At 45.6% G+C, this 25863-nt stretch overlaps 1 protein-coding gene and 1 long non-coding RNA gene across 6 annotated transcripts; both read left to right on the forward strand.

Moving 5' to 3' along the window:
- The first annotated feature begins 578 nt into the window (after positions 1-578).
- TUFT1 (tuftelin 1) lies at positions 579-9362 on the forward strand. Of its 5 annotated transcripts, none has more exons than XM_058821664.1 (14): positions 579-714; positions 2230-2340; positions 2635-2703; positions 3506-3607; positions 3928-4002; positions 4476-4583; positions 5115-5174; positions 5576-5656; positions 5932-6039; positions 6285-6379; positions 6942-7047; positions 7526-7609; positions 8125-8225; positions 8644-9362. In XM_058821664.1, exons 1-14 carry the CDS (start codon positions 673-675, stop codon positions 8696-8698), a joined length of 1197 nt encoding a protein of 398 aa, XP_058677647.1. In that variant the 5' UTR covers positions 579-672; the 3' UTR covers positions 8699-9362. The 5 variants fall into 5 exon arrangements, with proteins under 5 accessions (XP_058677647.1, XP_058677651.1, XP_058677650.1 ...); XM_058821665.1 differs by having other exon boundaries at positions 677-714; positions 2227-2340; XM_058821666.1 differs by having other exon boundaries at positions 682-714; positions 2206-2340.
- Positions 9363-15697: 6335 nt separating this feature from the next.
- On the forward strand, positions 15698-21401 carry LOC131569581 (uncharacterized). Its single transcript, XR_009275801.1, has 4 exons — positions 15698-15914; positions 18603-18667; positions 19890-20055; positions 21173-21401. It is a non-coding gene; the product is annotated as an uncharacterized LOC131569581 (long non-coding RNA).
- Positions 21402-25863: the final 4462 nt, after the last annotated feature.

The raw sequence follows: 25863 nt of genomic DNA on the forward strand, positions 1-25863 counted from the left end.
GGATTCCGCTGTGCCACCGTCGTCGGGGATGTCCCCGGGGATGTCCCCAAGGTGTCCCCAGCTGGGGACACGCCCGGAGGACACCGGGAGGCACCGGGGGGTGGGGACAGCGCCTGGCACGGCTCTGGGGTGGCCTGGCACGGCTCTGGGGACACGCCCGGGCCGGGCTTGGCACGGCTCCGGCCTTGGCAGAGCACGGCCAGGGCGGGGCTTTGGCACCACTGGGGACACGCGGGTGTGACATTGGCACGGCTTGGGCACACCCGGGTGTGACACCGGCACAGCCCGGCACGGCTCGAGTCACCTTGGGCACGCCTAGGCGAAGCTTTGCCCCAGTTTCCCCCCAGTTTTATCCCAGTTTCCCCCATGTTTTGCCAACTTTTATCCCGATTTTCCCCCAATTCTATCCCATCTTTCCCAGCAGCTTTTCCCCCCCTTTTTTCCCAATTCTCCCCATTTTTTCCCAATTCTCCCAACTTCCCCCTTGTGGGCGTGGCCTCCACATTGTGGGCGTGCCCACATTGCCTCATTACCAAATTTAGCCGTGCCCAAACACGGGCAGGACCCAGAGGGGGCGCGGCCAAACCCCGCGAACAACAGCCAAACCCCGGGGGCGTGGCCGGAGTGGGCGTGGCCACCTGGCTCAGGTGAGGCGGAAGTGGCGGCGGGGCCATGAACGGACTCCCGGGCTGGGCCGCGCTCCCGGAATCCCCGGTAAGGACCCCCCCGGGACCCTTCCCCGCATTCCGAAATCCTGCCCCAAAAATCCCCCCAAATTCCTGCGGCATTCCCAAAAAGTTCCTGGATCTTCCGCAAAAATCCCCGGGAAAATTCCTTTCCTTTGGCTCTTCCCGGAACTCCCGGGATTTTTTTCCCCCGTTTTGGGATCCCTTTCCCAGGATCCCGCCCCAAATTCCCAGATCCTTCCCAAAATTCCTGGATCTCTTCCCTAAAATCTTCGGGACCCTTTCCCGAAATTCCCGGATCCCCTTCCCAAAATTGCCGGGCCTCTCCTTTCCCCACTCCCGGAACTCTCGGGCTCTTCCCGCCCTCCTGGGAGGAGTTTGGGGGATCCCAAATCCCTTTGTAATTCCTGGGACCTTATTCCCAAAATTCCCAAAAATCCTTCCCAAAATTCTCGAGTCCCTTCTCTAAAATCCCCGGGACCACTCCTCAAAATTCCTGGGTCCCTCGTTTTCCTCATTCCCGGAATTCCCGGAATTCCTGGAATTTTTTCCCCCCTCCTGGAACGACTTTTGGGGGATCCCAAACCCCCTTGGAATTTCCGGGACCCCTCCCAAAATTCCCAAATCCTTCCTATAATTCCCTCGGGATCCTTCCCCTAAAATCCCTGGGACCCCTCCCCAAAATTCCCCGGTCCCTCCTTTTTGTCATTCCGGGAATTTCCGGGATGATTTTTGGGCGATCCCAAATCCCTTTTTCCCACCTTCCAACCTCAAACCCATCCGGGATTTTCGGGATCTTCCCGGCTTCATTTTCCAATGGAATTCCCGGGAATCTCTCCCCAAAATCCTCTCCCGAAATCACGATTGTTTCGGGAATTCCGAACCCCAGGGGGCGGGGCCATCCTGGAATTTTCCAGCTGGGATTTGAGGAGTTTTCCCAATTTTTTTTTCCCGGGTTTTTTCCCGCTTTTCCTAGCCGGGCCTTGGGGCGGGGCTGGTGCATTCCCAAAAATCCAACCCCGCCCCAAATCCCAGGGAATTTGGGAATTTTGTGTCTCAAATCCCAACGATCCCAGTTTTTTTATGGATTTGGGGAACGCTGGGATTTTTCCTGGGATTCCAGACTGCTTTTCCCAATTTTCCAGAGGGAAACTCCTCATTCCCAGCCTTTTAAGGAGCAGTTTGGGATTGCTGAGAATTCCCAAATTCCCGGGGTTTTTTTGGGATCTCCACTCCTGGAATTTTTGGGATTCCCCATTCCAGGATTTTTGGAGTTCCCTCCCCATCCTTCCCAGCTTTTCCCAAAAAATCCTTTGGAATGATGGAAAAAAACTTGGAAAAATGGGAAAACTTGCCTTGCGAATTCTGGGATGGGGTTGGGATTTTGGGATTCCCCATCCCAGGAGTTTTGCGATTTCCAAAATTCCCATTCCCAGTGAATTCCCCCAAAAAGTCCTCCTGGGCTTAGGCTGGAAAACTCCTTGGGAATGAAAATTTGGGAATTTGGGGAATTTTCCAGTTCAGGGCAGACTTTTCCCAGCAGGAGCTGAGCATGAGGCGTCCCACAGAATTCCCAGAATTTCCCAGCCCTGAAAACTCCCCCGGATCCCTGGAAGATTCTGGAGGGGGCCCCAAATCTGCCTGGAATCCGGAGGTGAGTCCTGGAATTTTTGGAAAATCCCCCCACCCCAAAATCCGGATCCAGTGTCTCTTTTCCTTCCCTTTCTCATTCCCAATCCCAGCAGAGAAATCTGGGAACAGTGGGATTTTTCCCAGATTTTTCTGGGATTTATCCTGGATTTCTTCCCTGTTTATCCCAGATTCTTTCTGGATTTATCCCAAATTTTTACTGGATTTTTACTGGATTTCTTCTCAATTTATCTTGAGCTATCCATTTGCCCAAAATGCTAATTTTTAGCCCCGATTTTAAATCGGGTTTAACTCTTAGGAGGCCGGGCCGGTGCTGAGGCTGCGCCTGCCCCGAGACCCCCCCGGGGAGCCCCGGCCCAAACAGAAGGTGCGGAAAAAGCAGGAATGGGAGGGGGGAGATTTGGGAATTTCAGGGAAAAATGAGAATTTTGGGGGGAAATCTGAGAGTTTGGGGGAAAATTTGGGTATTTGAGGGGGTAACAGGGGGAATTTTGGGGAGGAAAAATGTGAGTTTTGGGATAATTCTGGGAATTTTTTTTGGGAATTGTGGTGAAAATTCAGGATTGGGGGGAGGAATGGGAAATCTGGGATTTTTATGGGAATTTTGAGGGGAAATTCTGGGAATTTTGGGAAAAACTGTGGGTTTTAGGAGGAAAATGGGAATTTTTTGGGTATAAGGGGAATTTTGGGGGGAATTCTGGGAGGAAATTCAGGACTTTGGGGGGAGAAAGTGAGATTTGGGATTTTTCTGGGAATTTGGGGGGGAAATCTGGAAGTTTTGGGGGAAGACTGGGGTCTTGGGGGGAAATTTGGGAGTTTGGGGGGTAAAACCAGGAATTTGGGAGAGGGAAAATGGGAATTTTGGGATAATTCTGGGATTTTGGGGATGAAAATTCAGGATTTTGGGGGAAGTCTTGGCTTTTGTGGTAAAATCCAGGATTTTTGGGATCATTTTGGGAGAGAGAATGGGATCATGGTTTTCTGAGATTTATCCACAGCAGGAAACAGCTGAAAATCCTGGGTTTTTCCATGAAAGTCCTGGAATTTTGCCTCCAAATCTGGGATTTTCGGGACAATTCCCACCTGGCCACCACCCTGAGGGTGGCAGATCCCAATTCTGGGCATTGCCTGGGAATTTTTTCCCAAAATTGCTGTGTTTTCCCCCAAAGCCGGTGGGCAGAGCCTTTGCCATGGTGGCCAAGAGATCCGACGGGAATTCCTTGGCCTCGGAGTGCGTCAAATCCAAGGACGGCGATGAGGAGATCATTAAGGTGCCCCAAATCCTGGGATTTCCGTGTGGAATTTTAGGGATAAAAGGTGGATTTTTTTGGGATTTAGTGTATTTGAGGGACTCCAGGTGGAATTTAGGGAATTCCTTGTGGATTTCAGGTAATTCCACTCCTTGGGAACAACACAGGTGGGGAAACCCCTCCCAAAACAAATCCTGGAAAATTAAAATTTAACAGGAAAATTCAGGGACTAAAAATTCTGGGAAATTTTGGGAAGCCTTGCCCAACCCCTCTGGATCTGTTGGAATTCCCGGAGGGATTTGGGACGTTCTGAATCCCGTTTCATCCCGTTCTTATTCCAGGTTTACCTCAAGGCTCGCGCCAACCACGAGGAGCCGGTGACACAACTCAAGAGCGAAGTCCGGCACATCCAGGAGGTGAGATTCCCAAAATTCCACAAAATTCCCTGAAAATTCTGCAAAATTCCCACAAATTCCTGTAAAATTCCCTGATTTTCTCACAAAAGTCCCTGAGTTTACATGAAATTCCCAAAAAATCCTCCCAAAATTCTCCAAATCTCAGCTCAAATTTCCCCCAAAACTCCCAAAAAATTATTTTCAAAATTGCCCAAAATTTACCCCAAAATTTCCACAGATTAGCCCAAAATCACTCAAAATTCCACAAAAATGTCTCAGAATCCCTCTGAAATTCCCACAAAATTCCCCCAAATTTTCGCTGAATTAGTTCCCAAAAAGTTCCCCAGATTTCCAAATTTTATTTTCATTTATTTTCCTTTCATTGCATCTTTCCCCATTTTTACTTGGACTTTTTAACCTTTTTTCCCCCCTCCCAATTCCCTCGAATTCCCACATCCCAAGAAAACCCCAACTTTTCCCTTTTTTTTTCCCAGGCTGGGAGTGTCCTCAAAAAACTCCGTGAAGATTTGAGCACCAAACTCCAGACCCGGACGGAATTTCTGGAATTCCGGGAATTCCGGGAATTGCAAGAGAGCTCAGAGGTAAAAAATTAGGGTACTACAAAACAACAAAAAAAAAAAAGGTGGAATTTCCCCCTGGAAAAACCATTCCAGAGGGGTTTTGGGTGGAAAAAAGGGGATAATCCCATTTTTTCTGGTGGGAAAAGGGAAAATTCCCATTTTTTTCAGGGAAAAAGGGAGGAATTCCCTTTTTTGGGGGGTTGAAATGGAAAGTTTCGAATTTTTGATAGGGAAAACAGGAAAATATAATTTTTGGGTGAAAAAATGGGAAATCTGGAATTTTCTGGAGGGATTTCACAGCTCCCGGGGATGATCCTGGAATTTTGGAGTTGCTATTTTGCCAAAATTCCCAAATTTTGCCTCAAATTGGGAAGTAGGAGCAGGTCCTGGAAATAAAAAAAAGGAGGAAAAATGGGGATAAATACATAGAAATTTAGGAATAAATGGATTTAAATTGGGAATACATCAATTGAAATTTGGGAAAAGAGAATTGGGGAATTAGAAAATTTTGGGATAAATCCCGATTTTCCCCCTTTTTTCCCTGGATTCCAGGTGGCGCTGGAGAAGCGGAACCAGAGCTGCTCCTGCCGGGAAAATTCCCAGGATAATCCGGTAGGGAACAGAAAAAAATTCTGGAGTTTTCCAGGACAGGATCTGGGTTAGGGTGAAAATGTTTAAGAAACCCGTTTTCCACCCAAAAATGGGGAATAGTTGGGGTTAATTTGGGAATATTTGGTGTTTTCCACCAAATTTTGACTCCTGAAATCCCAAGTTTTAATGGGGATTTGGGAGGTTCGGATTTTAGCTAAAAATCCCAAATTTTGTGAATTTTTGAGCTCTTGGAAAATTAAAAATTCGGGATTCTTGACCTGTGGGAAAACTCAAAAATGTGGGAATTTTTGACATCTTGGAAACACCAAATTTGGGGAATTTTGAAGCTCTTGAAAAACGCAAAATTTGGGAGTTTTGGGATGTATGGGGGACACTGGGGCCTTCTGGGGCCGTTCCCGCAGGAGGACCCTGAGGCCCCGCGGCTCCTGTGGAGGCTCCAGGAGGCAGAAAAGCGGCACCAGCTGGAGCGGAGCAGCCTCGAGGTGAGCCTGGAATTCCCAAAAACCCGGAATTTCACCCAAATTCAGCAATCTTGGAGGAGAATTTTGCCCAAACTCTGGAATTTTAGGGGCAATTCTGTCCAGATTCTGGAATCTTAGAGGAGATGCTGGGGTTTTTGAGGAACTATTCCCCTTGGGTTTTTTTGAGGGATCTCCAGGAAAATCCTCCTGCCAAGGAAAGTCCTGGAATGTGTCCTGGGATCCTGGGAGAGCCGGATTTCCCGGAATTCCCGGAATTCCTGGATTTCCCATTGCAGAGGGCGCTGCTGCGGTGCCAGGAGGACGCGGAGCGGGCGGATTCCGCCCGCAGCCGAGCGGAGACAGAGGTGGAGCAGCTCCAGAGACTCCTGGAAGGCATGGAAAAGGTGATTTGGGATCAGGATCGGTGGGTTTGGGATCAGGAACCAGCCCTGGGATCAGTGGATTTGGGATTGGGATGAGTCGGAGGCCATTCCCGATATCCTGACCCATTCCTGGTTTTCCGCTATCCCCTTATCCCTGTATCCCATATCCCATTATCCCAATATTCCAATATCCCATTATTATCCTGTTATCCCAATATCCCATTATTATCCCATTGTTATCCCATATCCCACTCCCCAATCCGCAGGATCACCAGGATCTGCTGGCACGGATGGAGTCTGGACAGGCGGAGCTGGAGCGGCTCCGGAAGGCGGAAGGGGAGAGAGCGGCGCAGCAGGAGCGGTGGGAATCCGAAAATGGGAATTCTGGGAGTCTGGGAATCCGGGAATGGGAGTTCCGGGAGTCTGGGAATGGGAATTGCAGGAATGGGGGAATCCTGGGAATGAGAAAATCCCAGGAATGCCCAGTTCCTGATGTCCCAACTTGTTCCCGATATTTGACGGTCTTTTGGGATGGGCAGTCCCAATTTTTTGCACGGCTGGGCATTCCCACATTTTTTGGGACAGGCATTCCCAGGGTTTTTTTGGGGTGAGCCTTCCTGGTTTTTTTTGTGGTGGACATTCCCTTTTTTTTGTCTTTGAGTGGGAATTCCAGAATTTTATGGCTGTCAACATTCCCAGTTTATTTTAGGTGAACATTCCCTTTTTTTTGGGGGGGGGATGAGCATTCCCAGGTTTTTCTGTTGTGAGCAATCTCAGTTTTGTTAGCCGAACACCCCCAATTTTTTTTGGATGTTACCATTCCCAGGCTGTTTTTGGAGGAGGAATTCTGGGTTTCTTTGGATGTGAGCATTCCCAGTTTTTTTGGAGACTGTTCCTGGAGATTTTTCCTGGTATTTTCTCAGCTCATCTCAGCTGGAGAAGGAGGTGGCAGGGCTCCGGGAGAAAATCCATCACCTGGACGACATGCTCAAGAGCCAGCAGCGCAAAGTCCGCCAGATGATCGAGCAGGTGATGGGAAAACTGGGAAAAACCTTGGAAAATCCAGGGAAAAAATGGGAAAAAACTCTGGGGAAAAAATGGGGAAAAATTCCCGGAAAAAAATGGGGAAAAGGGGGGAAAAGTCAGGAGAAAACCAGAGGAAAACCCAGGAAAATTCTAGGAAAACTTAGGAAAAAACCTGGGAAATAACCTGTGAAAAATCTTGGGAAAAATCTAGGAAAAAAAAGGCGAAAAACCTGGAAAAAAAACATGAAAAAATCTGGGAAAAACTGGGGGAAAATCTGGGAAAAACTGGGAAAAAAAAAAAAAAAAAAAACAGGAAAAACCAGGGAAAAATCTAGGCAAAAACCATAAAAAAATCTGGGGAAAATCCAAGAAAAACTAGGAAAACAGTCTTGGGGAAAAACAGGGAAGAATAAGAAAAAAGCGGGAAAAACCCAGGAAAAACCCGGGAATTGCCAATCCCTTGGAAATGTCCGGGTTGCAGCTGCAGAATTCCAAGAGCGTGATCCAGGCCAAGGACGCAGCGATCCAGGAGCTGAAGGAAAGAGTGTCCTACCTGGAAGCAGAGGTGGGGCCCGGAGTTCTGTGGGCTGGATCCGAGCTTGGATCTTTTTGGAATGTTGGGATCGGGGTTGGGCTCCTTGTGGGGGTGGTTGGGGAACTGGGTATGAGGGAAAAGCAGGAAAAAGGTGGGAAAAAGCAGGAAAGAGGGAGGAAAAGGGGGGAAAAGGGTGGGAGGGAATCAAGACCTAGAAAGTCCCATAAGACCAAAAAAAAAAAGCTGGAAAAAGCCCCAAATTCCCAACCTGAGCCTGACCATTTCTGCCAGGATTTGGGAAATACCTGGGATATTTCCAATCCAACAGTGAGACTGAGGATTTTGAGATGGAAAATTCCCTGATCCTCATTTTTCCTGGGACAGACCTTCCCAAATAACTCAGTAACTCCCCAGTCACATTCCTACGCTCCAAATTACCCCAAATCCCAGAAATTCCCATTCCGAGCACAGAGGGACCATCTCAAGGCAGCTCTCCATGGTTGGAAAATCCTTTCCAGATCCCAAATCCTGTTTTTTTTCCCCAGAATCTGGAGATGCATGACCGGATTGAGCACCTGATCGAGAAACAAGTGAGCCGGGGCGGGAGCAGTGCCCGCGCACGCTCCAAGTCGGAATACGTCAGCAGGTGCGGCGGGAATTCAGGGTCAGGAATTCTGGGATCTGGGTTGGGAATGGTGGGATTCAGGTTGGGAACTCCAGGACCTCTTCTGGATTTGGGGATTCTCCTTGCATTAGGCAATGAACTTTTGGATTCGGGGCTGCAGTTTTGGAAGTGCTGTCTGGATTTTGGGGATTGTTTTTGGGATTTTGGGATGAACTGTTGGATTTTGGGATTCTCTTCTGGATTTAGGGACTAACTTTTGGAATTTTGGGATGCTCTTCCAGATTTGGGGATAATTGAAATCTCCCATAATTTTTCCACATCTGCAGCTGATCCCAAATCCCTCCCACAGGAATTTTTAGGAATCCGGATCTCCCCGAAACCCTTTTCCCTGTTTTTTCCTACTGAAAATTCCTTTTATTTTTTTTTCCCCTTTTCCCAGCAAACGCCTCCCAGGCCCAAAGCCACTGCCCCTGATCCGAGTGGTGGAAACCTGAATTTTGGGGTCTGGGCCCAGCCGGATCCTTCCCCTTCGGAATGACCGGAATTTCCAGCTGGAGTCAGAGCCCTTCCCGAGGGAAGAGGTGTGGGATCGCCCCGGGCACGATTCCAGGTCGGAATCGGGAATTTTCCCCCTTTTCCCAGCGATTTTCCGGCTCTCGCCATTCCCTTGTGGAGTCCAGAGGTTTTTCCTAACCGGATTTGGGATTTCACCTTTTTTTTGGGAATTTCCAAATCAAAATCTTGGATTCTGCTTTTTTCCTGAAGAAAGATTCCAAAAAGCTGGGAGCCACCACACTGTCAACCTCCAGCACCACCCTTGGACTTGGAAAATGCTCTCCCAACCCTAAAAATTCTGTGTCTTTCTGCTGAATCCTGTGTTTTTCCCACGTAATTTCCTGCTTTTCCCGCAGAATTACATGCTTCCCCCCCCCAAATGATTATTGTTGAAATTCCCGTGATTTTGGGATTTTATTCCCTGTATTTATTTCTGTAAATTATCAGAGTCTCCGGGTGAGGTGGGGGATGGGCACAGGCCGTAATTCTTGGGAATTTTGGCCCAGGACTGCCCAAATCCCACGTTTGACCCCGGAGGCTCCAACCATGATCCCTCGGGATTCCCTTGGAATTTTTTAATTCCTGGTTTTCGTATTAAAGATAAAAAATTCTGTCTGCTTTAAATCCCAGAGGTTGTGGTTGGTTGGAAAAGATTGGGAATTTTGGGGGGAAGGTGGGGGCTTTTTTCTGGGTTTTTTGGCTTTTTCGGTTTTCCCAGGTCCTGATTCCATGGGAATGGTGAAACTTTGGGATTGGGATTTTCCCAGTTTTCAAAACCAGGGGTGGGCTCAGGTTGGGAATTGGGGATTTTTCCAGGGTTTTTCTTTTTGGCTTTTGGGGTTTTTGCGGGTCCTGATTCCATAGGAATGGGGTAACTTTGGGATTGCAATTAGGGTTTTCTGGGTTCCCAAAAACTGGGGGACTCAGGGTGGGATTTGAGGGGTCTCGGATTCACCTCCAGATCCCAAGAAGTCCTCTTCAAAAGGTCTGGAGTCCCAGGATCCATGGATTTACGAGGAGTGGGGCCTGGGGACACCCAAGACCTTCAGGAATGACCAAGAGGGGACCCCCAGCTGTGTCCTAAGTTAGGGATGGGCCAAGTCTTGTGTCTTTGTCTCACAGAAAGGTGGTTCACGTGTCCTTTAATATCATATGTGCAAATATTTCCAATCTGCATTCTGCCTTATCAGAAAGCTAATTAATGACTTTATTATACTATATTACATCTAAACTGAATCTACCAAGTACTCAACCCTGCACACACTGCACACAACTCGTGACTGTCACCCAGCAGTCCTGACACACGCACACACTCGGCCCTGACAGGCCAAGGAAACCAAACACCATCACTTTGGGTAAACAATCTCCATGTTGCATTCTACTTTGGCACAAACACAGGCACAGCAAATGAGACAAGAATTGTTTTTCCTTCCTCTGAGGTTCAGAGAAGGTGAATCCCAGAAATATTCTTGGGAAGAATTGTGCCTTGCTTTTCTCTGTGAGGAGAAATGTGGTGACAGGTGCACCCTTGCCTCCAGGGCAAAGAATCACGAAACTGTTTGGGTGGGAAGGGTCCTTGAAGGTTTATCTTTGATTTATCCAACGCTTCAACAGGCAAGAGCGGGCTCATCTGCTTCAGAGCTGCTTGCCTTTCTCACACCTTTCACAAGCAAAGCCTGAAGCAAACCCTCCCTATCGACCAGGGGACCCCTCAGCACTCGGTGACGGCTGCCGGCAAAACCTCAAATTTACACAGGGACAAGGCCGTGCACTCGGTTGTAACCCAGATTCTCTTTTTCCGACAGTAGCCTCAAACTCCCTTTGTTCTCTCTGCCGGCCTTTTTGCAAGCGCACCAATTAACAGACTACACAAGTTTGACCAGCAGACTTCAGCTAAATCCAAAATTGGTTTCTACCCCAAGTAAAATTTCCACCCCCTGTCTCACCTGTGATGTTTGGAATTTTAGGAGGTGGCAGCCCACTCGAGACCAAAGGTCCTGGGCAGAGTGCAGGCCCAGAGACACAAATGCCATCCCTTTTCCATGGGAAACAAAACTCATCATCCCAGTTTCCTTACATAATTTTGCCGAAGGTCACTCAGAGTTCTCGTTGGCTGCAGACTTGGTGTTGGAGTTATGGAGTTATGCTTCCTCCTAACATCTCCTCACCTCAGCCCCCTACTGCTGCATCCTCTTCTCCGCCCCTAACCCTACTCTATTTTCCAGCCCGCCCTTGCTCCATCCCTCACTCCGCCCTTAACCCGTCCCACCACACTTCCCGCTCCATCCATTACTTCACCCACCGCCCCCCTGTGAGTCCCCTCCAGCAGCACGCAGGAGCCTGAACCCTTGGAGGACAGCACAGCTCTTGCGGCAGGACAACACCCAAGTAAGTCAGGCAGGGACAACGTCTGTGGGCTGCAGGGTGTCATAAGGGGCTGCGGACTGAGGGGAGGGGGCTGGAGGGTGACACAGAGCATGGGGGGAGCTGAGAGCAGAAGGGGGCTTTAGGAGCAACTGGGGAGCTCCAGGGTGGCACAGAGATGCTGAGAGCGGGGAACTTGAGGGTGACAAGAAGAGGGTGAGGGGGAGCAGATGCCTTGAGGGGCAAAGTGGGGGCTGCTTGAGGGTGACAGGTGAACCAGCCCTCACACCACCCCTAACCTTAGCCTAAAAACCACCCCTAACCAGGTGGAGAGTGCACAGTGGAGGCCAGGGGACCAAGGGACGATGTCAGAGGTCTCGGGGTGACGTACAGACATTGCGGGCTGAGGGGCAAGGAGGGGAGGCTTGACAGATGGAGAGCTCACACTGAGGGTTAGGGGTACAAAGGACACAGGGTACCAGGTCGGGTTAGGGTACAAGTGCAGCAGCCCTCAACCCAACCACAAGGTCACCCTAAACAGCACCCCTAGAACCCCAGTTTTCCCCAACAGCAGCACAAGGCAGTAAGCCCAGTGCTGGGGCAGCCCCAGAACTCTCCCAGCAGCTGCAGGCAGCAACCCTAATAAAAAGGTAGCAATGATGTTTGTGGTCTAGAGAGTGACGGCCGTAAAGCGCGACTGTCGTAAAAGGTGCTGTAAAGCGCGACTGTCGTAAACACGGCCGTAAAGCGTGACTGTCGTAAAGACGGCCGTAAAGCGCGGCTGTCGTAAAAGGTGTCGTAAAGCGCGACTGTCGTAAAGCCGGTCATAAAGCGCGACTGTCGTAAAAGGTGCCGTAAGGCGCGACTGTCCGAATTGTTCCGAAGAGCCGAAGAGCCAAGTGTGGCCGAAAACAGCTGAGTTTCACCGAAGAGCTGAATGTGGCCGAAAACAGCCAAGTTTCATCAAAGAGGCGAGTGTGGCCGGAAATAGCCGAGTTTACACCAAGAGCCGATGATAGCCGACTGGAACCGATAGCCGAGTGTAGCCGACTTGAGCTGCATTTAGACAATGTGCCGAATACGACCGAGTTTAGCCGAACCGTGCTGAGTTCAGCCGAAGAGCCGAACTTAAACGAGTTTAGACCAAGAGCCGAACCAAGCCGAACCAAGCCAAGTTTCATTAAACAGAACCGAATGATGCCACAGCGCTGTGCCTGCAGTGCGCCTGTGCAGACGGCAGGGAGCGCTGTATAAAGTAAGTATAGAATATCAACTATCTATAAGAAGGAATAAAAGCTCTATGTCACGTGCAGCAGTAGAAAATTTCAGGCTCCCAGGGAATAAATAGTTTTCTTTAAATCATTTTCGTTTTGGAGTTTTTTTTACTCCCAGGTAGCCTGAAAGTTACTACTGCTGCTTTTTTATTCTAAAGCTAGAAAGGAAAACCAAGATTAGAAATACAGGGAAAGAAAGAAAGAAAGAAAGAAAGAAAGAAAGAAAGAAAGAAAGAAAGAAAGAAAGAAAGAAAGAAAGAAAGAAAGAAAGAAAGAAAGAAAGAAAGAAAGAAAGAAAGAAAGAAAGAAAGAAAGAGAAAAAAAGAAAATAAGGAAAGGAACTGAAAGGAAGAAAGAAGGAAGGAAGTAAGACAGACAAAAAAAAAAAAAAAAAACCAAAAACCAGGAGGGCAAGGAGTAACCTAGGGGGAAAAAGAAGTAAAAGAAAAGAAAAAAAAAAAAAAAAAACCAACAAAAAACAAACCCACTGAAAAAAACCTCGAGATGGGCAAGAAAACTACCCCCTCCCGAAAAAAAAAACCCAAGATGGGCAAGAAAAATCCCAGAAATACCACAGAAAAAAAAAAAAAAACAGGAAAAAAAAACCAAAACCAAACAAACAAAAAACCCAAACAACAACAAGATGGGCAAGAAAAAAACGCAGAAGAAAACCCCAAGATGGGCAAGAAAAAGCCCAGAATAGAACCCCAAGATGGGCGAGAAAAATCCCAGAAGCAAAAAATAAAAAAAAACGGAAAAAACCCCTAAGAAAAACCCAGAAAAAAAACCAAAACAGAAAAGAACCCAAGATGGGCAAGAAAAATCCCTGAAAACAGACCAGGGAAAAACCCCAAGATGGGCAAGAAATAAAATCAGAACAAAATACCAAGATGGGGAAAAAAAATCCAGAAAAAAAAAAAAAAATGGCAAAGAAAAACCCAGAAAAAAAAAAAAAAAAACCCAGAAAAAAAAACCCCAAGGGGGGCAGGGAAAAACCAGAAAAAACACCAAAATGGGCAAGAAGAAACGAAGAAAAAACCCCAAGAAATGCCAGAAAAAAATCAAGGAAAAAGGGAGTAAAAGCCCCAAGAAACAAGGCAAGAAAGAGAGGCAATAAAGGCCTCAAAAACTCAAGACAAAAAAAAACAAAAACAAGAAATGCCAGAAAAAGGTACGAAAATGGTTCTGCCAGGTGCGATCAAGGTGAGTGGGTTCAGATTCAGGTCCAGGAGATGAACAAGTGTCAGATTAGCTTGGGGCACTGCTGTGCAATGCAGCTGTGACAGGATTTATGTTTAAATATAGTTTAAATAAATTGGGGATTGTTTGGCTTTTATTGGGATATAGGCTGGAGATTTAATAAAAAATATAAAACTAGAAATCCAAATATATATGTCGATATCAATAAATATTTAATATATATAAATATAAGTAAAAGAAATATATTGTGTCAAAAGAATATATCTATTATTATATAGAAAGGTATTGTCTCCAATATATATAATATCTATAAATATAACAAATGAAAATGACAAATATAGATGTGAATAGAATTATGACAAACAAAATTATTTTTAAAATTTTTAATGTGTTTTAAAGAAAGGGGTGTCTTTGCTTTTTATTTCATTAGAGGCAGGGGTTTTATTTTAAATAATGTAAGTACTATAGAAATGTAAATCGAAATACAGAAATATATAATAAATATATAGAGATATAAAGATATAATACCAAACTATGAATAGAAATAGAAATAGAAATCTATGTAAGTAACATGAAGAGATGCAATATATAATATAATTTTTATTATACAGTAATATAAATTCTAAATATACATGCGAATATAAATATGAAAAATATATGATGGGGGTTCGGAGCAGCCCAGGTGTGAGTGTGAGGATGATCGGGGCTCGAATCAGCACCAGGTGTGAGTGTGAGGATGATGAGGGCTCGGAGCAGCCCAGGTATGAGCTGTTAGGATGGTGGGGGCTCGGAGCAGCCCAGGTGTGAGTGCGAGGATGATGGGGGCTCGGAGCAGCCCAGGTGTGAGTGCGAGGATGAGGAGGGGCCGGCTCCTGCCGGGGCCAGGCTGCTTTAGGGGGAGGCTTTGCCTCGGCTCCCTTTTGCACGGAGCTGCTGAGTGGAGGGGTTTATGGGGCGCTGCCGGCGCTGTCTCGTGGAAGGGCTGCGGGAGCTTCTCACAGGGTCGGGGGGACACCTGGATCCGCGCCTGGATCCGCGGAGCATCGCTTAAAGGAGGCGCCGAGGGACGAATCTTTGTGCCGGGGAGCAGCAGCCGAACAGGTGAGCCCGTGTGGGTTTGGAGCGGGGAATTTTCTCCTTCCCCTTTGCAATTTCATCTTGCCAGTCCCTCCCCGGATCCCCAGGAACAAAAGTGGAGCTTATGAGGACAAAAGGAATTACGGAGAAGGAAGCAGCTACTCTTCTCTTATTGTCTGCGTTTGAACTGAGGAGATCCCTCTTGACTTGTGGTTTTAAGGGTGTTGATTGCGGGAAAAGCTGCCTTTTCCAGGCTGTTAGGGGTATCCCGGGGATGACAGGGAATCCCTGCGTTCTATTTTAAGGGGAATGGGAAAAGTATTCTTGTGGTATTATGGGTTTGATTTGAAGGCAGCCACCCCATTTTCATCACCCTAGGGTTTAAATGGAGGGGGCAGCCCTGGTGTCCCTCCTTTTCAAGGGTTTGAATGGAGGTCGAAATCGCCCTTTCCCATCAGTCGAAGGCTTTCATTTGAGGAGCACCCCTTCTTTTCTGCTGTCGTAGGGGGTGAAATTTTAGGGGAGAACACATTTCTTTGCCCTTGTTGAAGTGAGGTGACCCCGCCTGCGGTGTCGGTTTCGGGGTTGCGTTGCGGGGAGCCGCAGCTCCGGCAGCGTTTGCAGGGCTGCAATGGGGCTGTGCCGCTGCATCGGAGGGCGCTCCTCGTGCCCGCGGCCCGGCCCGGAACGTTCCCGGCCCGGAACGTTCCCGCTCGGGAGCGCTGCCGGCACGGCCCGGGCAGCTGCCGGGGCGCACGGGGGATTCGGCGCGGCCGGGCCGGCCGAGGGCGGCGGTGGCGGAGCCGCGCCGGTGCGAGCCGAGGGGAGCCGGGCCGGGCCGGCCGAGGGCGGCGGAGGCGGCGCGGGCGCTGCTGCGCCGGCCCGGGCGGTGCCGGCCGCTCCGTCCGCTCCGGGCGCGGGGCCGGGGCGCCGCCGGGAGCCCCGGGCCCGGTGCCGGCCCCGCCGGGCAGGGGCAGCGGGCGGGGCTCCCCGGGACGGCGCCGGCCCCGCGTGCCGGAGCAGCCGCCGCAGGAGCCGCTTCCCTGCCGGGAGCCGCGCTCCGTCCGGGGCCGGCAGCGAGCGCGGGGTTCGGCCGCTCAAAGCTCGGCGGTGCCGCGGCTCGGAGGCGCTTTGGAGGCGTTGATTGCGTGGCTGTGTTCGGTTTGCAGCGGGCGTACGCTAAGGGATGCGGTGTTCTTCCCGAGCGGCACGGTTCTCGGTGCCGGTAGGGCTGGTAAAGGTTTGTTTTGGATTGAGTTTTGTAGTCGGAGTTTTTTTTTTTTTTTTCCGGGGTATTATGTTTAGAAGGGCGCGCAATGGTTTTTACGGGTAGTAGCGCGAAGCAGCGTTCGCATTTTAATTCTGTTGCGGCGGCTTTTATTAGCGTGAGTGTGTAGTGTTTGTTTTGGGGGGCTTGGGGGAGCGTCGTGTCGTTCATAGCCGCGGGTTTTTAATCTCGATAAATGCATGTGTGTTTACCGTCTTCCAGGGCTTTTATTTGTTTGGTTTGTTTGATTGTAGTGTATGTTTTATGGTTACGGGTAATTTGGGGGACATTGTTTATGGTTACGTTTGTCTTTAGTCTTTGTGTTTGTTTCTAGGTGGTATTTTTATTTTGATAGCTTGAGGCACTATGGGTTTATTCAGTTGGGAATAATTTTTTTGTTGCAGATTTAAGTTTATCTGGTTTTTGGTATTCTTGTTGTTGGTTTCTTTATTTTATTTTTTTTTGTTGTTGTTGTTGTCTTTTAATGTATTTGAGTATTGTTTATCAGGGTTTATTTTGGGAACATGGGTATTTATATGGTGGTTTTTTTAAGTATTTATTTGGGTAGTTAATTTCTTAGTTTTTAGTGGTTGAGATGTTTTTCCATTTTGTTAATTAGTTCAGGTTTTAAAGTTATTTTTACAGAGGATTGTTTATTCTTTGAGTTAGTGTAGAGGTAGAATTTTGTTGTTTTTTATTTTTTTTTAGTAACGTCGTTCAGGGTGAGTGGCACTGGCTTGAGTTTAGTAGATTGGTTTGACTTTTTTTAGTACTTTTTGTAATTTGCTGTGTGTGTTTCTATAGGATTTTCTTTTATTTTGGTTCCATTTTTCTGTCGTGATGAGAATTGTTATTGTAAAGAGTGATCTTTGTTTTTTTGCTGACACTTGTTTGGCTGTTGGAGATTTCTTGATGTTTTTGGAAGATATTGGTGGGAATTTGATGCTGTTTGTTCTGTCATTTCATTTAGGAATTGGATTTTAAATATACAATTATGACTCTAACTATATTGAAACAAAAGAAATAGATGTGTAGCAATGGGAATGAGCCAATTTTATTTTTATATATTCGGTCAATTTTTAAAATTTAACATGTAACATAAGCCATTAGATGTTACAATAAGTTACTCTAATTTTAATAGAGTATTGTGTATGTTTATAGATATATGAATAGAGAATATAAATGTAAATACAACCCAAACAAAAATACAAATATATAAATGTATTGCAACTATAGGCAGATCTATAAAAAATTAATAATAAATTGTAAATGTAAAATAACATAAATTGATACAATATATAATACACGTAATACTGCATATATTTTATGAAAAATATTATAGGAAATGGATATAAAATAGATATAAATACGGATGTGATATATCTATCTATTTTTATAATTTGTTGTATATTATGATAAATATAAATATAAAAAAAATTTAGGTAATTTAAAATAATGGATGGTTTTGTTTTTTCTTTGCCAAAGCAGGGGTTTTAGTGTAAAAATTACAAATACAAATAATATAAAGGTAGAAATATAAGTATAGAAATATATCATAAACACATTAAAGATTTATATAAAAATCAGAAATATAAGGAAAAATAAGTTGTAGAAGTAGATATGGTAAATAATTTAAAAAATAATCCCCGTATATTTTTTGAATAAGGTGCATATTATATATAGCTATTAATATAATGCATCAACATAAACTATAAATATATATAAAATATTAACTATCTATAAGAAGGAATAAAAGCTCTGTGTCACGTGCAGCAGTAGAAAATTTCAGGCTCCCAGGGAATAAATAGTTTTCTTTAAAGCATTTTCGTTTTGGAGTTTTTTTTTTACTCCCGGGTAGCCTGAAAGTTTCTACTGCTGCTTTTTTATTCTAAAGGTGGAAAGGTAAACCAAGATCAGAAATACAAGAAAGGCAAAGGGAAGGGAAGGAAAGGAAAGGAAACGAAAGGAAGCAGGAGAGCAAGGGGGAAGGGAAGTGGTGAAAAAAAAAACAGAGTGAAAAAAGTAAAAAGAGTTGGAGGGAAAAAGAGAGGGCATCCGGGAGGAGCGGTGCTGCCTCAGGTCCTTCCCCGCCCTGGGGCGAAGGACCCGTTTGATGCCCGGGAGGGACTGCAGCTCCCGGTGGCGGGGGACGGAGCCGTGGCTGTCAGCCCGAGACTACAACTCCCGGCAGGCCTTGCTGCCGGCGCGGCGTGTGACGCAGCGGCTATCGCGGCCCATGAGTGGCTGGCGTGCCAGGCGGCCGCGCGGGGCTGTGCGCGGGCAGCTGGCGGCGCCTCTCCCGCGCGGGACGGCGACGCTGGAGGGGCGAAGGCTCCGTGTGGGCGCCCGCGTGGAGCTGAGGAGCGCGGAAGGAGCGTCCGCCCGGTTCGTCGGCCTCACTCAGCGGTGCCGGGGGCGGGGGGCGAGGCGGTGCTTTGCTGCCGCGGGCCGGGAGCTGCAGGAGCCGCCCCGGGCGAGCACGGCGAGCACCCGTGACTTTTTTTTTTTCTCTAAATCGGGAGTAATTATAGCTGCGTAAAATTAGCTTGGTTTTCTTCTTTCTTTTGTAACTGAATTATTTTTATTAAAAATCCTATTTGAGTATGTAGAAAAAGTGGGGATGTCCTGTAATAAATATATCGTAGCTTTTCTTGTTTACAGGGTACTGAGAAAATACGTCTCCCTTAGAGTCCCACGGAAAGGTTCTCAGTGCGATCTCTATCAAGGTATGTATTTACAAATAAGTGATCCCTTTAGATATTTGCCTGTGTACCTTTTCCTGTAATTCAGAGCTTGCGTTCTGTGGGTTGTATGATAAACCTGTAAAACATGTAAGAATGGTTTTGCAAGTCTGAATCGTTGAAGGCAGCAATAAGTGGATTGAGAGCCTGTTGTTGACCAGACAAAGGGAAAAAAGTGTGACTCTGATGCTGAACTTGTCATTTTTCATTTGACTTGTCTTGAATGATTTAGGAATAGAGAGAACTAGAAAAAGAGAGAAATAGAATTGATTATTGAGCCCTCCTCAAATGCTCACCATGATTCAGTGTAGAGCCAAAGGGAAGGGTGATGGAACAGAGCTCTGTGCTTTGGAAGGAAATAAATTTAAAGCTGACCTCCGCACAGAGTCTCACTAACTTCTGTTGCCTGAAAGGTAGCAAGAGCAAATACATAGAATATTTCTCCCTGTTTGTAGATATACTTTTCATTCAAAATTATGCTGATGGGGATATGCTTTTATGTATTTAGTGACCTTTACAGATTTCTTCCCCGAGTTTTTTGAGTTCATAGAATCATGGAATAATTCAGGTTGGAAGGGGCTCTGAAGATCACCTGATTCCAAGCCTGCTGCCGTGGGCAGGGACATGGTTCCATGGACCAGGTTGCTCTGAGCCTGATCCCAGAGCACCAGTGGGCCTTCGAACACTTCCAGGGATGGGGCAGCCCCAGCATCTGTGAGCAACCTGTGCCAGCCAGGTGCCAGAGGAGGAAGAAAGCCCTTCCCACCTGGAGCAGAGGCTGCTGCACCTTCGCGCAGCCTCGTGTCACCGAGTGTGTGAGACAGAAGGGCCCTTCCCGTGGAGGGAGAACAGCACTGAAAGATCTTTTTTGGGAGAAGCGGAGCAATGGCACGCCAAAGCAGCCTTCAGTTCTTGCACGGAGTTGGGAACAACTTGAAGCAGCAGCAGAGCTGGCCTGGTGCCTGGCAGCTCTGCAGGCAGTGGGGATGGAGAAGCTGCAGTTATCTGTCTTCTTGGCTGAATCTTTAAAAATGAGGCACTTTTCTGTAGTTCCTTTTCAAGCATTATGTGACAGTTCCCCCTAGAAGTCCAAAGGCAGCTGTTTTCTTAGCAGGAGGAAGTCAGGAAGAGGCAAAGCAGGCAAAGACATCAGATAAGTCTGGATAAAAATCTTGGCTAACCTGTTTTTTCCCCCTCCTCCAAACAGCCAATTCTGAAGCGCTGAGCAGAGCCGATCTCTGAGAGCTGACACGGGAGCTCTGGTGAGGACAGCTGCTCCCCTGCCTCGGTGTGGGACCTGCTGAGCTGCCGTTCCTGTGGAGGGAGTGTTTCTCTCATCCAGGCAAGCCAGAGACCTCCTAGGGAAGGGGCAGGTAAGATTTAAGTGCCGAGATCTCTCCGGTAAGAGGTGACGTGACAAAAGGAAATGGCCTCAAGTTGCAGCAGGGAAGGCTTAGATTGGCTTTGAGGACCAATTTGTTCACTGAAAGGGTGGTCAGGCGTAGGAGCGGGCTGCCCGGGGCAGTCCCCATTGCTGGAGACATTTAAAGCATGGCAAGATGTGGTGTTTAGGGACCTGATTTGGGTGGGGGCTTGGCAGTGCTGGGGCAACAGCTGGGCTCGATGGCCTTAGAAGGCTTTTGCAACCTAAAGGATGCTATGGCTCTGGAAAGCCTCGACCCCTCTGGCTCTGACACAGCACCGGGACGCTGACGGAAGGAGGCTGCTCATAGACCCTGGAGGTCCCTGTCCCACAGGGAGGGAGAGGACGAGGCAGTGTCGCCTGCAGGGAGGGTCTCGTCCCCAGAGAGCAGCCGGCGACTCCGTCCCTGCCCGGGGCTCCGGGTGCACCCTCGGGGAGGACGCCTGCCCTCAGGTTTCCCCCTGGGCACCCGGGGAGGGAACCAGGTCCATCCGTGTGGCAGCTGCAGGGCCTGCGGGCTCTGGGGCTCTGCGGCCGTGTGCCTTGTCACAGGGTGGCAGGGACGTGGTGCTGCCCGGCCGCGCCGCTGGCCTCGGATCCTTGCTGCTTTCCTCCTGATCCCACATGGATGTACCAGCAGTCTTCTGTCTTTTCTTTAAAAGTGTCCTTGGGAGAGTTCAAAGAGAGGGTAATTAGTTATGTCAAAGCTGACATATTTGACCCGTTGGCACTCAAGAGAAAAGACAAAAAGCTGCTTTGCATCCTTGTGCCTGCAAGTCATTGTGGCCCAGGGAAGTGAGGAAGGCGCTGGCCGAGGTCACTGAGGCTCTGAGATGGGGGTGAGTTTGCATTCCAGTTTATTGGAACGGAGGCTCATCAGAAGTTTCCTCGGCTATCCAAGGCACAGAGCCCCGGAGCCGAGCGAGCCTGAGCTGCTGCGTGCTTGCTGTGAGCTTTGGGGTGAGCGGGCATCGTTGCAGGCCTGGGATGGATTGAAATGCGCTGAGGAAAGCAGAGGCAGGGAGGGAGGGAAATGCTCTGTTAACTTGTGCCAATTCTTCTGTCAGACTCATCACGGCGGGACAGCGTGAGGACTGAAAGTGTGAGAAGATGTGGAGGGAAACAGAGAACCTGACAGGAGCAGCGAATGCACGAGTGCACGAATTTTGCTTTTTGCTTGGATGTAAACTCAGGAGTTGAAAGGAATTTGGGAGTGAGAAAGGACATTTTAAAAGGAGAAGAAGAAAAAGAAGTTGTTGTTGTTGTTACAGTCCTGGCAAAAGCTTTTGTTCTAGCTAATAAAAGAAGTTAGCTTAAAAAACAAAAAGAAAAAAATGTAGTGTTTTTTTTTTTTTCCTTCACTATTGTATTCATTGGTGGTATATGGTGTGTTGTTTTATTTCTTGGTATTATTAACTCTGTGTAAATTGTTTTCTGAGTGAAGCTGACTTTCTGGATGGGTTGGTTTGTATTTGAGGCAGGATTAATTTCAATAGGATTCTTTCATAGATTTCTGATGGGTATTACCGGGATTTTGGTTTTGTTTGTTGTATGTATAAACATAGAGCTTTGGTAGGGCCAGCTGGGCTGCTGGAGTTTTGGGTGTGAATTTATTAGATGGCTTTTGTTAGATGCAGTTTTTAATTTTTGAAATGTTTTTCAATGTAGTGGTCTTAAGGTGTTTTTTAAGAATTCCTTGTATTGTTTTCTGTTGTTTGTAGTTGGTGTATGATAAGGGATGTGGTGTGACTTCTTGAATGCTATGGTTTTAGTGTTTCTAAGTTCTGATTTCTTTCTGGTTCGATAGTTTTTTTTTACTTTTTGGGACAGGGGCGTTTATATGGTGGGTTTTTATAGGCAATACGTTTTTTAATTTGGGTAGTGATATTTTTTAGTATTTTAATAGCTTAGGTTTTTTATTTTCATGGTTTTAATTATTTTTTTTAATTTTTTCAAATAACTTTTATAGATGATAGGTTATTATTTGTGCATTAACATAAAGGTAGAGCTTTGGGGACTTTTTTTAGTAATGTTCAGGGTCAGTTGTGCAGTTTTGAGTCTAGTGAGTTGGTTTGATTTAATTGTTAATGGGTGTTTGTTTTTATTAGCAGTTGTGTCATTTTCGAGTTGTTTTTGAGTTTTTTGGGGTTTTTGAGATATTGGTTTAGGAGGAAGTTTATGATGAGAATGTGCGGAGGTTTTGGGCTACTTTATAGTGGGATTTAAAATTTATTTACAGGTAGGTTTATTTGAGTTTTTATTAGGGTTCAATGTTGTGGGATGTTTGTTCCGTTAGTGATAGAAACAGGTTTGTTTTGATGTGCTGCGACGGGACGGGCGTGTGCTGCGTGCCGGTGCTGACAAAGGTACGGTATCGCTGTGGCTCCGGTGTGTCGGGTTAGTGAACTTCTATGGTTTAATATAGGGATGAAAATAGAAATAAATATACATTTAAAAATAAATCTAACATTAGAGTGGTAAACATGAATATAGATAATAGATACATACATAAAGCTGTAATACATGGTATATAATTGTAACATATTATCATATAGATAAATGATAGTCTATTTTATATATATATATATATATATAGACAGAGATAAATAAATATAGATTGTAAATATAAAAATATTTAAATAGAGTTAAAATAAATTGGGGGGTGTTATTAGGTTATAGGCTGGGGTTTTTAAATAAATGACAGAAATAAAATATCAATTCAGATATACAAATATATATACAAATACAAAGCTCTATAAATATTTAATTTAAATAAATATGAGTAAAAGAAATATACAATACAGAAAATATATATCTATTATTCTATTAGAAGGTATTCTCTCTAATATATATAATATCTATGAATATGAAAATAAGTAAAAACATCCATATAAATATCATTATAATTTTAAAAAATAAATTTACTTCCTGCATTTTAAATCTGGTTCAAATAAAGGGGTGTCCTTGGTTTTTATTTGGTTAGAGGCAGGAGTTTTATTTTAAATAATATAAGTAATATAGAAATGTGGATCTTAAGATAGAAATATATAATAAATATATAAAGAGAAATTGCTAAAGCATGAATATAAATTTATATATAAATATATGTAAGTAATATGAAGAGTTGTAGTACAGAATATAAATAACATTATATGGGAATATAAATATAAAAATATGTAAATATAGTTTAAAAGAAAGGGAATGTTTTGGCTTTTATTTAAGTAGAGGCAGGGGTTTTATTTTGAATATTATAAGTGTTAGAGAAGTAAAAATCTTGACGCAGAAATATTTAATCAATGTATAAAAATATGTATAAAAATATATAAATAACTACTCGCATCAGATGTAGTATAGAATGTAAATTTATTTATAACTTGACATTGGTAAAGATAAATGTATAAGTAAGCAATAGACATTAATATACATTATTATAAATAGAAATAGGAATATAAAAATCAGACATAAGGATAAAACCTATTTAAATATTTTTTAAAAGAAAGGGTTGGGGTCTTTTTTATTATTGGGTTAGAGGCAGGGTTTTTATTTTAAATAATATGAATGTAGATATTATTGTTATATATTTCTAAATGTTGAGATATAAAATCAAGATATAAATATATATATAAACATAAAATATAAGTAAATATAAATAATAGGAAGAGATGTAATGGAGAATACGAATAAGAGTATACATTAGTATACATTTTAAATGTAAAAGTGAATATGAACCTGGAAAATAGAATTTTAAAAAATATTTAAATACAGTTGAGAAGACTGAGGTTCTTTTTGGCTTTAATGTGGGTAGAGGCAGGGGTTTTATTTCAAATAATGTAAATGTTACAGATGTAAAAATCCTAACACAGAAAGATATAATAAATATATAAAGATATGAGTAAAAGTATATAAAAATATAAGTAATAGGAACACATGTAACATAGAATATAAATTTATAAATAAATCGCTAAATATGAATACAAAATCGATCATACATCAGTAAACATTTTAAATATAAATTTGAGAAATATTTTTTTAAAAAATTTAAATACAGTTGTAATGAAAAGGGGTTTTATTTGCCATGTATGGGGTAGAGGCAGGGGTTTTATTTTGAGTACTGTGAGTGTTACAGAAGTAAAAATCCTAACAGAAATATATACTTACTATGTAAAAATATGTATAAAAATATAAAAATAAATTTAAGTTTTAGGGATATATGCAATATGGAATAGAAATGTATTCATAAAAACAAATGTATAAATGGACAGTGTACATCAATATACATTATTAAATAGAAATGTGAATATTAATATGAAAAAAAAATTTTTTAAAGATTTAATTTTTTTTGTTTAAAGAAATTGTTGAGGTTTTGTTTTGTTTTATCCTATTAGATTAGAGGCAGAAGTTTTTTTTTTCCTCTTCCCGGTTGTTTTGGGGCATTTATTTCAGAGCAGTTTTCGGCGGGGGTCGCCCCTGTTCTTTTTTGCCGTCTTCGCTGCCCGCAGCCCCGAGGCGCGCTGCGCCCCCGGCTGGGGCGGGCGGCAGTGCTGCCGCCTTGTGGGCAGAGCGCGGTACTGCAGCCCTGCACCGAGAGGCCGCCACCTTGGGAGTGGCGCGTGGCGGATGTCGCGGACTTTCAATTGACCTTCTCAACAGGGCGGCGAAAAGGGCGGGGAAGTGGAGGACCGGGGTGGGTGTCACTGGACTGCCTGCATGGAATACCGACCCCGGCGCGGCCCCGGTGGTATTTTCTGTGGCGTTTCAAGTGTACCCGACACATGCTGTGGTCTCAGCGGCGCCGCGAGCGGGCGTATTTCGGCGGGTTTGTGACAGGCATGTGGGGAAACGCCTCGCTGTGCCGGGGTCCTCTGACAGCCGCCTTCCCGCCCTGAGGGAGCCGAGCCGGGCCGAATAGTTCCGAAGAGCCGAAGAGCCGAGTGTGGGCGAAAACAGCCGAGTTTCCCCGAAGAGCCGAGTGTGGCCGACAACAGCCGAGTTGAGCCGAAGAGTCGAGTGTGGCCGAAAATAGCCGAGTTTCCCCGAAGAGCCGAGTGTGGCCGACAACAGCCGACTTGAGCCGAAGAGCCGAGTGTGGCCGACAACAGCCGACTTGAGCCGAAGAGCCGAGTGTGGCCGACAACAGCCGAGTTGAGCCGAAGAGCCGAGTGTGGCCGAAAATAGCCGAGTTGAGACGAAGAGCCGAGTGTGGCCGAACACAGCCGACTTGAGACGAAGAGCCGAGTGTAGCCGAACACAGCCGACTTGAGACGAAGAGCCGATGATAGCCGAGTGTAACCGATAGCCGACTGTAGCCGACATTGGCCGCATTTAGACAAAGAGCCGAATATGACCGACTTTAGCCCAACCGGGCCGAGTTCAGCCGAAGAGCCGGAAAAGCCGAATTTAGACGAAAAGCCGAACCGAAACGATTTTAGACCTAAGCCGAACCAAGCCTAATTTAGCCGAGTTTATTTAAACAGAACCGAACGACGCCGCAGCGCTCTGCCCGCAGAGCGCCGGTGCAGACGGCAGCGGGCGGTGTATAAAGCGAGTATAAAATATCAACTGTATATAAGAAGGAATAAAAAGCTCTGTGTCATGTGCAGCAGTAGAAAATTTCAGGCTCCCAGGGAATAAATAGTTTTCTTTCAATCATTATAGTTTTGGGGTTTTTTTTACTCCCAGGTAGCCTGAAAGTTACTACTGCTGCTTTTTTATTCTAAAGCTAGAAAGGCAAACCAAGATCAGAAATACAAGAAAAAGA

Source organism: Ammospiza caudacuta, chromosome 30 (assembly GCF_027887145.1).
Source record: "Ammospiza caudacuta isolate bAmmCau1 chromosome 30, bAmmCau1.pri, whole genome shotgun sequence".
Classification (NCBI taxonomy): Eukaryota; Metazoa; Chordata; class Aves; order Passeriformes; family Passerellidae; genus Ammospiza; species Ammospiza caudacuta.